Raw genomic sequence first — 14,780 nt, forward strand, 5'->3', positions numbered from 1 at the left:
AGAAAAAAAAATTTTTTTCGTTGACCTGTGTAATCATTGGGATCCATTGCAGTGTTCCAGAGTTAGCACTCATAAAGTGACAATGGTCAGAATTTTAAAATTTGTCCTAGTCATTAAGGTGAAAACAGGCTTAAGGGTGAAGGGGTTAAAGGGAATCGGTCACCAGGTCTGAGAGAAATATAATATAGATGCAGATACCTTGATTCCAGTGTTGTGTCACTTACTGCTTGATGCAGTTTTGATAAAATCACAGGAGATTATTCCTAGAGGACTGGCAAACCAGGTAGTTCTCCATATTTTTGAGTGCCTTATAACCCTGCCCCCACCACTGATTGGCAGCTTTCTGCCTATAAGAGAGAAGACCGGGCTGCGGGTATCTGCTTACCCCATGACCCAGGAAGAGAGGGCTGCGACAGACTACAACAGACAGATCTGGTGGCCTAGAGACAGTTTTGGCGCGGGCAGGCGGCATGCAGCAGGCTGAGAGGAGTGCTCCGTCCCCAGAGCACCGGTGCTGCGCAGGCCTGCATCTGTTAACCCCCGCTGCCAACCGCTGGGACTTGAGAGAGAGAGGTGCAGGGTGCTCGGTGACTATCAGTGAGCTAGGTGCCGTTTGTTCCGTGTCCGTGAGTACCGGGCACGTGCAACATAAGAGAAACCTGGTATGGGACAGACACTTGCACCCTGATTTGCCAGTTGATACTTGCTGGTCTGCTTTGGACCCGGACAGCACTACGGCCTTAATTGACTCGGCCTCATCAACTTATGGATTAGGGGCTCAGCGGAAGGTACCGGAGACCAACTGCTGCCGCCAGAAGACAGATCCTCATTGCCTACAGGACCTTCCTGGATAAGTGCCGCGCCAGCCGTTGTTGGCGCTATTGACTTCCCAGCAGAAGTCACAGTCTGAGGAACTTCTGACACGTTAAGTGTTTCAGAAGAACTGCCATTACCTGGTTCATTGTTCCTTCACTCTGCATATCCTTTGCAAATTGAACCATTTATTCCCTCATTTAACTGTTTACCTCTCTGTGTGAAGTATTCCCCTGTTAAAGTAAAGTTATTAACTCTTGCTCTGCCTTCTGTCTGTCACTGCATCCCCCTGCTCACATATGCAAAGTGCATACAGAAATTTTCCAATCAGTGGTGTAGGTGGGTTTATACAGAGGTCAACATTCAGAGAACTGGTAGATCTTCAGCAGATTAAAGAGTGATTTTATAAAAACTGCAGCAAGCAGCCCAGTAAGTGACAAATCGCTGGAATCAGGATCTCTGTCTCTACAATATGCTGTTCTCAGACCTGTTGACAAATTACCTTTAAAATTCACTGCAAAAAAGTATACAAGAAAGCTTCTAAATAAAGACAAATAAGGCTTAAGGGTGACTGATAATCAGAAAATGTATTTAACTAGGTACAGTGCCTGGAGAAAGTATTCGGCCCCCTGGAACTTTTCAACCTTTTCCCACATATTATGCTTCAAACATAGTTACCAAATGTAAATTTTTGGTGAAGAATCAACAACAAGTGGGACACAAAGTTCAACGAAATTTATTGGTTATTTTAAATTTTTGCGGAGAGTCAAAAACTGAAAAGTGGGGCGTGCAATATTATTCGGCCCCTTTACTTTCAATGCAGCAAACTCACTCCAGAAGTCCATTGTGGATCTCTGAATGATCCAATGTTGTCCTAAATGACTAATGATGATAAATATAATCCACCTGTGTGTAATCAAGTTGCCGTATAAATGCACCTGCTCTGTGATAGTCTCAGGGTTCTGTTTGATGCACAGAGAGCATCATGAAGACCAAGGAACACAACAGGCAGATCCCTGATACTGTTGTGGATAAGTTTAAAGCCGGATTTGGATACAAAATGATTTCCAAAACTATAAACATCCCAAGGAGCACTGTGCAAGCGATCATATTGAAATGGAAGGAGTATCATACCACTGCAAATCTACCAAGACCCGGCTGTCCCTCTAAACTTTCATCTCAAACAAGGAGAAGACTGATCAGAGATGCAGCCAAGAGGCCCATGATCACTCTGGATGAACTGCAGAGATCTACAGCTGAGGTGGGACAGTCTGTCCATAGGACAACAATCAGTCGTATACTGCAAAAATCTGACCTTTATGAAAGAGTGGCAAGAAGAAAGCCATTTCTCAAAGATATCCATAAAAAGTGTCAGTTAAAGTTTGCAACAAGCCACCGATATGTTTGGCAAAAAGGCAACACAGCTCATCACCCTGAACACACGATCCCCACTGTCAAACATGGTGGTGGCAGCATCATGGATTGGGCCTGCTTTTCTTCAGCAGGGACAGGGAAGATGGTTCAAATTGATGGGAAGTTGGATGGAGCCAAATACAGGACCATTCTTGAAGAAAACCTGTTGGAGTCTGCAAAACACCTGAGACTGGGATGGAGATTTGTCTTCCAACAAGACAATGATCCCAAACATAAAGCAAAATCTACAATGGAATGGCTCACAAATAAACGTATCCAGGAGTTAGAATGGCCAAGTCAATGTCCGGACCTGAATCCAATCGAGAATCTGTGGAAAGAGCTGAAAACTGCTGTTCACAAACGATCTCCATCAAACCTCACTGAGCTCGAGCTGTTTGCCAAGGAAGAATGGGCAAGAATTTCAGTGTCTCGATGTACAAAACTGATGGAGACATACCCCAAGCGACTTGCAGCTGTCATCATAGCAAATGTTGGCGCAACAGAGTATTAAGTTAAAGGGGACGAATAATATTGCACGCTCCACTTTTCAGTTTTTGACTTTCCACAAAATTTTAAAATAACCAATAAATTTCGTTCAACTTCACAATTGTGTCCCACTTGTTGATTCTTCACCAAAAATTTACATTTGGTATATCTTTATGTTTGAAGCATGATATGTGGGAAAAGGTTGAAAAGTTCCAGGGGGCCGAATACTTTTGCAAAGCACTGTATGTTGTATCACTAAACTTTCTTCACTTGTTTACTTGTAACAGCAAAGTTATTAGCACAGTACTCGTGATCATGCGTACGTGTATGATGCACTCCCAACACTATGATCATTTTCCAGCTGATTTTTGCTAAAGTTACTGGTATGTTTTTTCATTTAGTACATTTTTGCACATGAGTTTTTAATGTTTTTTTTCCAATTGTTATCAAAGTAAAGCTGAAAGGACGCTTTGTCCTGAACATAACGTGTATGAAACATACACTCACTGGCCACTTTATTAGGTACACCATGCTAGTAAGGGGTTGGACCCCCTTTTGCCTTCAGAACTGCCTCAATTCTTCGTGGCAGAGATTCAACAAGGTGCTGGAAGCATTCCTCAGAGATTTTGGACCATATTGACATGATGGCATCACACAGTTGGCGCAGATTTGTCGGCTGCACATCCCTGATGCGAATCTCCCGTTCCACCACATCCCAAAGATGCTCTATTGGATTGAGATCTGGTGACTGAGGAGGCCATTTGAGTACAGTAAACTCATTGTCATGTTCAAGAAACCAATCTGAGATGATTCGAGCTTTATGACATGGCGCATTATCCTGCTGAAAGTAGCCATCAGATGTTGGGTACATTGTGGTCATAAAGGGATGGACATGGTCAGCAACAATACTCAGGTAGGCTGTGGCGTTGCAACGATGCTCAATTGGTACCAAGGGGCCCAAAGAGTGCCCAGAAAAAATTCCCCACACCATGACACCACCACCACCAGCCTGAACCGTTGATACAAGGCAGGATGGATCCATGCTTTCATGTTGTTTACGCCAAATTCTGACCCTACCATCCCAATGTCGCAGCAGAAATCGAGACTCATCAGACCAGGCAACGTTTTTCCAATCTTCTACTGTCCAATTTCGATGAGCTTGTGCAAATTGTAGCCTCAGTTTCCTGTTCTTAGCTGAGAGGAGTGGTACCCAGTGTGGTCTTCTGCTGCTGTAGCCCATCTGCCTCAAAGTTCGACGCACTGTGCGTTCAGAGATGCTCTTCTGCCTACCTTGGTTGTAACGGGTGGCAATTTGAGTCACTGTTGCCTTTCTATCAGCTCGAACCAGTCTGCCCATTCTCCTCTGACCTCTGGCATCAACATGGCATTTCCGGCCACAGAACTGCCGCTCACTGGATTTTTTTTCTTTTTCGGACCATTCTCTGTAAACCCTAGAGATGGTTGTGCGTGAAAATCCCAGTAGATCAGCAGTTTCTGAAATTCTCAGACCAGCCCTTCTGGCACCAACAATCATGCCACGTTCAAAGGCACTCAAATCACCTTTCTTCCCCATACTGATGCTCGGTTTGAACTGCAGGAGATTGTCTTGACCATGTCTACATGCCTAAATGCACTGAGTTGCCGCCATGTGATTGGCTGATTAGAAATTAAGTCTTAACACACAGTTGGACAGGTGTACCTAATAAAGTGGCTAGTGAGTGTATATCGAAACTGCTTTGTATGAACCAGAGGGTAATATAGTAATAGAGTACTCACCATCATGACGTGTTCTCTGCAGCTGCTGAATGTTTGTACTGAACGTTATTTAAACTCTTAGTTGCACAAATATTATGAAATTTCCTTTTCCAATGAAAAACAATGTTTTTCTCATTGCATCTTTCTTGGCACCATCATTTGGCTGCAATTCTGAAATCCAGAGCAGAGTATCTCGCTTGCTTTGCACAGTTAATCTGAAATATTCCAATTTAATACACTACATGTGCAGAATAATTAGGTTTTGTTTTTATTTGCGTTGCCTATCTATTTTTCCACTTTATTTGTTTTTTTTTATGTCCAAGTCAGCTATAACGTAGATATAAGCAAGTGCTAAGTACTTAAAGATGAACAAATTAAAGGGAAACTCACTAGGCATTGCTACCTCATTTTAGAAGGAGGATTATAGCATAGCCAGGAGTGTACTTATAGGTATATTAAAAAACATTTATCTCTAGACAGGAGCACTGACGTTACTAGTCAGCTAACCGGGTTTAACTTGCCACTGCAAGCACCCACATTTCTATCTTCTCTCTCCTTATGAATCCCCTGAACAGGGGAAGAAACGCGTTGGGAGGCTACACGGTTCATATTGGCTACCCTTAATAGGTCTACACTTGGGTACTGCCCTTGTCAGGGCGGGAGTAAAGTAGGGGCACGACAATGACAGGGAATATTCAACTTTTACATTTCTCCCCTCCTCTCGTCATCCATTCCCCTCAAAGTTGGACAGATCTGAGAAGGGAATGAACAAGAACGTGTGAGATTTAACCATTTTTTAAATAGAGCACTGTTAACCATGAGCACTTGCACTTTGGAAAAAATTTATGTATGTATGTCCAAAGTATACATTGCCTGTTTTTTTAATATACCTATTAAAGGTTAAGTTTTATAAGTACACTCCTGGCCATGCTATAAAACTATTGTGCTTGATTGGTTAGGTTTATATGGATTAAATCACTAGCTCATCCTGTAGCTGATTTTGTTACCTCATTTTAGAGCAGCATCTTTGGAAACCCTGATTCTATTACTGTATTAAAGTTTACTGGGTGCAGCAGTTGTGACACAATGAGAGATCTAAGATGTAGAATGCAGCACAGCTGAGAAAGCTAATACCACCCACACCACAGCTTTCTATGTACATTGTCTATTGACAGTGAGCTGCTTATCAGAGTAGGGGGCGTGGTCGGATGACTTGAGACAAGGCAGCTAGTCCCAGCAATGATAATGTCCTTGTGATAAAACCTTCATTACAAGTAAACCACAGCACACAGCCTAACACAGTGACACACAGCTGATTTTAGCATTTTACCCCCTACAGCATGCTGTCCTCAGATTACATAACATAAACCTGCTGACAATTTCCATTTAAGCTCTTCATGCAAAAATATGCTGTAGATACCTGTAGATATGCTGTAGATAACACGGTACAAAAGATATACATCTTTCCTGTAGATACCTGAACATGTATACAAATTTCTCTAAAATATGGGTCTGTAGTGGTCTCTATTTATACTGCATATACTACACTACTCTCTACCTGTACTACAGATGTAGAAAGTGGCAACAATTAGGCAGCCCACCACTCTACTTATGAAGTAAACCACAAAGCTCCATGCAATTTACAGATTTTGTGATAGTGTGCCATTTTAATACATTTACTATGGAATAATGCAGGGCATGGTGGCACACAGGGGCTGACTGGCACATTTCAGCTTGGACACAACCTCAAGCCAGCGGCCCTCGAGTTGAGGTTGCCCACCTTTGGTCTGCTTATTTCTGGGCGCTGCTTTAAAGCAGCAGAAGTAACAGGCTAGTACATAGATTTGGAAACAGAACGGAGCTTGCTGCATAGATTAAGGAGCAGAACTGAGCTTACTGCCTACATATATACAGCAATATTGTAAACATGCAAAAAGAAAGGAGTCTATATCCATAGGTAAAATCACCTCATTATTTTATTATACTGGAAAAATTACATCAAACATTAGACAGAATAATATAGCAATATTATGGCAGAGTGTAAAACTGAGAGACCAAGGTGCAATACTAGTGCAGTATTACTGACAGCAGGGAATGTCAAAATAGATATATTGCCAGTGCACCAACATAAAAGAGGCCCCACAGACAAAGATTGGCAGAGGTGTACTAATCCCCTAGTGAGGTATAGAAAAATCAGAATGATCCCTCACCTATCAGTCAGTAGGTCATCACCCCAATCAATGTTTCTTACCCATAACCATCAGAAGGCCTGCATGCTGTGCCCCAATGCGCGTTTCACGTGGGCTTCTTCCGGGGGCTGTTGCGATATTCACTGTCTCTTAGTCCTCCTTATATCACGCTGCCCCAGGTGTCCTGTATACCGCTATTGTGGCGCATGTTTCCGGGAGGGAAACCGGATGTAGCATCACATGCTCCACAATTAGCGGTATAAAGGACACCTGGGGCAGCGTGATATAAGGAGGACTAAGAGACAGTGAATATCGCAACCCGGAAGAAGCCCACGCGAAACGCGCATCGGGGCGCAGCATGCAGGCCTTCTGACAGTTATGGGTAAGAAACATTGATTGGGGTGATGACCTACTGACTGATAGGCGAGGGATCACTGGGATTTTTATATACCTCACTAGGGGATTAGTACACCTCTGCCAATCTTTGTCTGTGGGGCCTCTTATGTTGGTGCACTGGCAATATATCTATTTTGACATTCCCTGCTGTCAGTAATACTGCACTAGTGTTGCACCTTGGTCTCTCAGTTTTACACTCTGCCATAATATTGTTATATTATTATTGTTTGATGTAATTTTCCAGTATAATAAAATAATGAGGTGATGTTACCTATGGATATGGACTCCTTTCTTTTTGCATGTTTACATGGTTGATGGAGTTTTCCTGCGGCTAATGCCAGTTGGTGGTGGGGGAATCTCTCTGACCACTATTCTTTACTATGATTTTTGCCATTGGGATTTTGTATTATATATATACAGCAATAGTAGCAAGATTACACAGAAATAGGAACTGAACTGACTACATAGACATGGGAATGAAACCAAGATTACTGCATAGGTATGGGAAGAAAAGGAGCTTAGTATATGGATAAGGGAGCAGAACCGAGCTTACAACAGAAACATGGGAGCAGAACCAAGCTTACTGCAGAGATATGAGAGCAGAACCAAGCTTACTGCAGAGATATGGGAGGAGAACCAAGCTTACTACAGAGATATGGGAGCAGAACCAAGCTTACTACAGAGATATGGGATCAGAACCGAGCATATAACAGAGTTATGGGAGCAGAACCGAGCTTACTACAGAGATATGGGAGCAGAACCAAGCTTACTACAGAGATACAGGAGCAGAATCGAGCTTACTACAGAGATATAGGAACAGAATTGAGCTTATTACAGAGATATGGGAGCAGAATCATGCTATGCCTGGCAAAACGCACAAAATAATAAAGAGATGGTAAGAAGTGCGTTCGCAGCCCAGGGTCCACTGTGCAAAGATGACAACTGCTGCTCGGTAATGGCGGACAATAACTGGTGGGATAACTAGTACACACGGGTCAACTTCACCCGGTTAATAGGAAGCCGACCCTGTTGCTTCACAGGACCGCAATACCGCTGAGTGAGCACTAGTGTTGTGGTCACAGGATCCTGCCCCAAGGACACGGGGTTAGAGTCCCTCTAGACCCACTAGCGTTCGGCGCCGCTACTGCGGTGCCTGGACATACACAAATTAAGGATAAAGCACAAAAGCACACTAGGTGCATACAGCGCCGCACTGGGGAACGCCACTAACCAGCCTAACCTTATGGCTGGAAAGCACAATGTTAGCGCACGGCGCCACTCTGGCGGTTGCTAGCACTCAATGCGGTACGATAGTGCCCTGGACAGATTGTCACCATCGGACACTTGCATGTGCTGATGACAGGGAGCTCGGTGGCGAATGCAATGCCACTGGGGGGCGCAGACTCTAACTCCTATTCTCTAAACCAAAGCACAACCAGAGGGAGGGGATCATAATGAGTCAGTCGCAGTATCAAGCATCCGTCATCATACACACCATAAGCCACAAGAGTCTATACTAGCACATGGCAGTGCGGCCATGCGAACCTTTTATAGTAGCTTCCTTCCGGGACCTTCCTGATGGTCCAATCTGAGCTGGAGAAGGACCTGAGCATGTGACCTCTGATCTCCATTGAGAGATCATCCCACAGGCATGTTCAGTGGACCGAAAGGAGGACTAAGTCCCTGGAGTTGATCGCTGCTGACCAGCATGCGTTGCTATAGCTGGGCCAGAGATGGCATCTGCAACCAATCCCACAGTGCTAGTCTGAGCAGAGCGCCGGGATCATTGAGTCTGCTGAGCAGCCTCCTCTGCAGCCGAGAGGAATGGGAGACCGCCGAAGGCAAGGCTCACGATTCCTGCTGTGCAATGACAGGAACCCGATGCCTAACATTGAGCTTACTACAGAGATATGGGAGCAAAACCGTGCTTATTACAGAGATATGGGAGTGTGGCGCCCCTGAGGGTCCAGTCACCACAGAGGTACTGCACCTCATCCAGAGGTGTGGTATCCCACACTCAGGTAAGGAGGGAACATCACACAGGACTCCTATCACTTGCACCCAATACACACCAGACTGGCCAGGAAAGGGTGTTGGGAGGCAAGTGAGAATGGTAGGTAGAGTGGGAGGAGCTTAGCAGAGGAGTGATAGTTTGACATCCAATCAGATTGAAGTAGGTGACAGTTGGTGGGAGGAGTTAGCTCTGAGGTAAATAGATCTTTCCAGAGAATAGTCAGTTGGTGACAGGATAGCGGAGGAGCAGGACTGACGCAGTGAGAGCTCCAGTCAGTGAGAGAAACATCCAGAGGGAAGCTCCTGAGAGAAGAGAAGGGGTCTTTGGGGCACGGATTGTGCGTTAAACCAACCGTGGGACCCGCATCCTGAAAGGGAGGACCAGGTCACAGTGAGGAAGCCGGCCCCTCAAACTAGTGGAGTACTGCGGAGCTCGGCTGGAAAGCTGGAAGCCTAGGTGACTTTGGATGCCTCGGCCACAACCGTACACATTCCTAGCAAAGGTGGCTGTAGAGGATCCTGGGGCCTGACCCCTGTCGCCTGGTGAGATCCGTGGCTGCCGGCTTGGGGACGCTGTTTGCGAAGGCGCAGGGCAGGAGAGCGGAGTGAACAGCGCAGAGAGACGGCCTAGGAAGGTTACCACAAGGAGGAGTCCTGAAGGGGTGAACCCAGTCTGCCTGGGAGTCGGCTGGACCCCTCACCCAGAGGATGCAGTACCAGGCGGGTCATCAGGTAACCAGAAACTTGTGAGTAAAAACCAGAAATTGCACCCAACTGTGTCCTTTGTCCTTTTACATCTCTCCTGCCATACACCATTCTCAACATCACCATCACTGGCTCAACTGCCCTGGGACACAGCTCTACCTGTGGAGAGCTTTACCATCTTCGCTGCCCTAACACCGTCCCAGAGGATCTGCAGAGCAGCGTCGGCTTAACACTCGCATTGCTGAATACCACAGGTGGTGTCACGAATCCCCTTTTCCTAATTCATTTTCCTACCATCTTCCCCCTACATCTAAACTTCCATCATTGACATTGGACCCCCAGGGCCACGGACCGGGTCACCATCACCACCGTGACACACTTCCCCTTTGAAAGAGCCTGAAAGGCCCGGTACCAAGTAACCCTCGGCCCCGCTGGGCGCTCCAGGAGCAGTACCAAGCTTATTACAGGGATATGGGAGTAGAACCGAGCTTATTACAGAGATAAGGGAGCAGAACCTAGCTTACTCTCGAGATATAAGAGCAGAACCAAGCTTACTACACTGATAAGGGAGAAGAAACGAGCTTACTACAGAGATATGAGAGCAGAACTGAGCTTACTGCAGATATAAGGGAACAGGACATAGCTTACTACATAGATAAGGGAACAGAACTGAGCTTACTACAGAGATAAGGGAGTAGAACCAAGCTTACTACAGGGATAAGGGAACAGAACCAAGCTTACTACAGAGATAAGGGAGCAGAACTGAGCATACTACAGAGATGAGGGAGCACAACTGAGCTTACTACAGAGATAAGGAAGCAGAACCAAGCTTACTGCATAGATGAGGGATCAAAACCAAGCTTAATATATAGATACAGTACCATAACTCAGCTCACTACATATACAAAAGTTTCCTATTCAGGCCCTTTTGAACACTATCTTCAAAGAAATATATCTTTTGAAAACTTTATTTTCACCCTCAAAAAATATTTTCAGATTCTGTGATATGACTGTTTACATACTCTCTGCACTTTCACATCACTGCTCCATATGCAGTTTGCAGAGAGACAATTACATGCCAACCTCTTTCTTTTCTGATAAACCCAACTGAAACAATGAGAGATGCAGAAGAAAAAGAGTTGTGACATCTTCCTAGGAGCTCCAGCCTTTGACTCGGCTTCATAGGATGACCAATATAGCATCAACACATGGCAACCTATCTGCAACCTGCAACTATCAGAGTCGGGCCGATGGGAGCTGATAAGTACATGCACTGGCCATCACACTAATTGTCGCTGTCAGTGACTGACAAGGGCTTTTAAAAACTTAAAGGGAATTTTCGGGACTCTGTTAAAAAAAGAAAACAAATTATGCCTATGTACTAACAGGTATGTAGTTGATACCTACCTGCCTGATGTGCGGCACAGAGCGGTAACGTACTGCTCCTGACTGCGATTCACAGGCTTCCGTAACGTCAACAGAGCTGCGGCTTCTTTTCATCTCAGCTCTGTTGAACGGACTGGATTGCAGTTGTCATTCTGATTGTTTGACAGTAGTTACTTTGTACCTGCCTATTGTGCCCAGTGCTATTGTTTGTCAGCATAGAAAGGTCACAGATTGCTCCTGCCTGCAATTTAGTGACTTCCGCTACCATCAAGCAGAGCTGCGAATTCTTTTCCTCGCTGCACTGTTGACAGTGAGGGACTGCTGACAACATGTTGATTGACTGCCGTCTGCCCCAGTTAGGCAACGGAGAGCCAGCTGTCAATCAGAATGACAACAGTAATCCCGCCAGTTCAACAGAGCAGAGAGGAAAAGAAGCCGCGGCTCTGTTGACTTGACAGAAGCATGCGAATAGCAGGCAGAAGCCGTCTGTGACCTCTCTGTGCCGCCCAACAGTCAGGTAGGTAAAAACTACCTTCCTGTTAGTACTTAGACATAATTTTTTTCTTCTTTTAACAAAGTCCTAGATATCCGCTTTAATTCAGCTGCAACTGAGGTGAGCTCTCAGCTTTTAGAGGCAGATGCCGGCTATGTAAAACAGTCAACATCTGCTCAGTATGGAGCGGGTTCAGCTCCTGAACCCGCTACAAACAACTGCACATTTAGGCCCCCTTCAGACGTCCGTATAAAAACACATACGTGTGGCAGAGTCCATATTGACCATCTGTTTTTATTTTTTATCACCCATTTGAGTGTACGTTTTTAAAAACATGTGTCATCTTGTGTTTTTCCAGTACAGATAAAGAAAATGAAATTACAAAGCTTCTCCTATACTTTCAATGTTAAAGGGAACCTATCACCCGAAAATATGCAATTAACCTGCAGATATGGGGTTAATCTGCAGGTGAATGATGTTACTAAAATGGAAAAAGATGATCCAGCTTCCAAAAGGCAAAGATTTATTGAATAAAAGATTCAATAAATCTTTGCCTTTTGAAAGCTGGATCATCTTTTTCCATTTCTGTTCTACAACTGGTCCTTTGCAGTTACATGCTTCCTAGGACGCCTAGCTGGGGTGAGCTGGTTTATGTAACTTTTTGTAATAGCGTTACTAACCTTTCTGGTACCTGCACGTAGCTGAACGCTGCGAGGAGAAAATGAACATTTTCCCAGTTACCGGTCTGTATTCTGTAACCACACCCTGGCACTGACTGACACTGGCTCTGCAATGGGATTGGCTGTCAGTCAGGGCCGGAGGCGCAATTACTCAGAGTGGTGACTAAACCGGCACCGCCCCCTGGGGGAATAAAGTTAATTTTCTCCCCTCCCTTTGGCTACGTGCAGGCGTTGGCCAAGCTAGTAACGCTATTAACCTGCAGATTAATCCCATATCTGCAGGATGATAGTGTTTTTTTCTGGTGACGGGTTCCCTTTAAACACGTACAGCACCGATGCCAGCCATGTGCTGGACTTGTATTGACCCTTGTCATCTGTGCTGGTTCACATGGACACACGGTTCGTGTAAACAGATGGACATGTGAGCAGCCCCTTAGGTTATAATGGGTACATGTGGTAACTGAGAAAAAATGGATACAACACCTACTGGAAACACGGACAAGTGAAGGAGGCCTTATGGTGACACAGTCATGTCACGTTGCAATAAGGGGTAATTTTACTGGTCTTTTCCTAAATTTGGAAAGACAAATGGAAGTACCTAACACATATGTGAACCAGCGTATAGACAGGGGCAGGTTAATATAGCCAGGACCCTGGGCAGTTATGAAGGCGTGGGTCCCGCCAGGTACCTGATGTATCACGTGACATGTCCCATGATCCCCTTTGATAGATCATGTGATAGGTCATGTGAGTAACACACAGGTGCTCTTGCGCACATCTGCAGCTCAATTTTTTTTCTCCTGTACAGCAATACATAACATAGCACTATACACCATAAAGCAGGGGTGGACGAATAAATGTACTCTGCACCAATACACTGAAATTAATTCTGCTCAAAATTCATATGATATAAAAAAAATTATTAATAGTTGAATAACTTAATATTGAGCAGAATTAAGCAAGCTGACATCGCCCTATATACAAAAGCAAGCCCTAAGAGATAACACAGAGGACTGTGATCAAATGGAGAACCTATGCGAGAAAGAAAGCCCTCCAAACACAATGTGTTTATGTAAATGATAGACAATTTTATTGAACAAAACAGAAATAGTTGCAATTGTTAAAAAACGGAGATGTAACCAGACCATACATGATATGAAAAAATCAAACACTGACACCTTGCAAAATGGGCTTAAATCAATGAATGGGTAAGTACATGAGTAAATCCTTCATGTTTGAATCCAGAGACAATATAAAACATAACAGGCAGTCAAGTAGGCATTTATAAGGAATATTACAAAAATATAAAGAACAATATCAAAGCCATGTTCTGTGGAAGAACTGCTGAAACGCAGACCCTGTGGACCGTGTGTATCTTTGTCTTGGTATAGGTCATGGCTTTGATATTGTTCTTTAAATTTTGTAATATTACTTATAAATACCTACTTGACCACCTGTTTTATTTTATATTGTCTCTGGATTCACCCATGAACCAGTTACTCTCTACCATTGGTACTATACATGCCATTTATTTGGTTTAATTTTTTCCATGGGAGTTACCAGAAACAATGCCCAGCACTGTCCAGTACTTCCATCTGCCGCTGCATCTGTTTGCAAGTTCTTTAAACTTACCATTTGCACCTCGGACTTTATCTATGAGGACACTATTTTGTTTATATTGTAACCTCATGCACTTGCCCATTTATTGATTTAAGCCTGTTTTGCAAGGTCTAGCATAGATGTAACTTACCTGTTTACCATACCTGCTCAGTGTTTCCTTTTTTAATTTCCTGTATGGTCTGTTTACATCTCCTTTTTCAACTTTTTAACAATTTGTGTTTTCTTCAATAAAATTGTCTATCATTTACATAAACACATTGTGTTTGGAGGACTTTCTTTCTCACAGAGATACCCTTATATACAGTATGAGCCCCCACATAGCCCCCTACATACAATATGAGCCCCCACATAGCCCCCACAATCAACAACCAAAGCTATTTACCGATGAGGCCCTTACACATAGTTTAACGCCTCTCTGCCATTAGACGTACTATCCCGCCCATGTGCCCTGGGACTTAATTTCCATGGACGAGAAAGTACGTCGTAGCTAGTGATGAGCGAACATGCTCGCCACTACTCGTCACTCGCCCGAGTATCACTGTACTCGGTGTACTCGGCGAGCACCGAGCATTTCCAGGATTACTCGGTGGGAACTCGGGTCTCCATCCAGCTTTTTAGGCGGACTTCAGAGACTAAATCACGATGCAGGGATTGTCTGCCAGGCAATAAAATGCCGCAGCTATCTTTTTTGTGGTCGTGCAGTGATTGGCTGGCTGCACAGCATCATAAGGGGTATAAGAGACCGGGCGCTGCCCTGCTCGGCGCATTCAGCTCCGGATTTAGATAGTGTTGGGAGAGTTGCTGCCAAGATAGGGTCAGAATTGGGGATTT

General features: G+C 44.4%; 1 protein-coding gene across 1 annotated transcript in view; it reads right to left on the reverse strand.

The window, feature by feature from the left end:
- The window catches only part of LOC141098227 (beta-microseminoprotein-like), a 49,096-nt gene extending 44,468 nt beyond the window's left edge, over window positions 1-4,628 (reverse strand). Inside the window, exon 1 of the mRNA XM_073585835.1 lies at window positions 4,489-4,628. Coding sequence (XP_073441936.1) covers window positions 4,489-4,494 — 6 coding nt within the window. The 5' untranslated portion in view covers window positions 4,495-4,628. The remainder of the gene's footprint in view (window positions 1-4,488) is intronic.
- Window positions 4,629-14,780: the final 10,152 nt, after the last annotated feature.

Source organism: Dendrobates tinctorius, unplaced genomic scaffold (assembly GCF_039654945.1).
Source record: "Dendrobates tinctorius isolate UK_male_01 unplaced genomic scaffold, ASM3965494v1 ptg000089l, whole genome shotgun sequence".
NCBI lineage: Eukaryota > Metazoa > Chordata > Amphibia > Anura > Dendrobatidae > Dendrobates > Dendrobates tinctorius.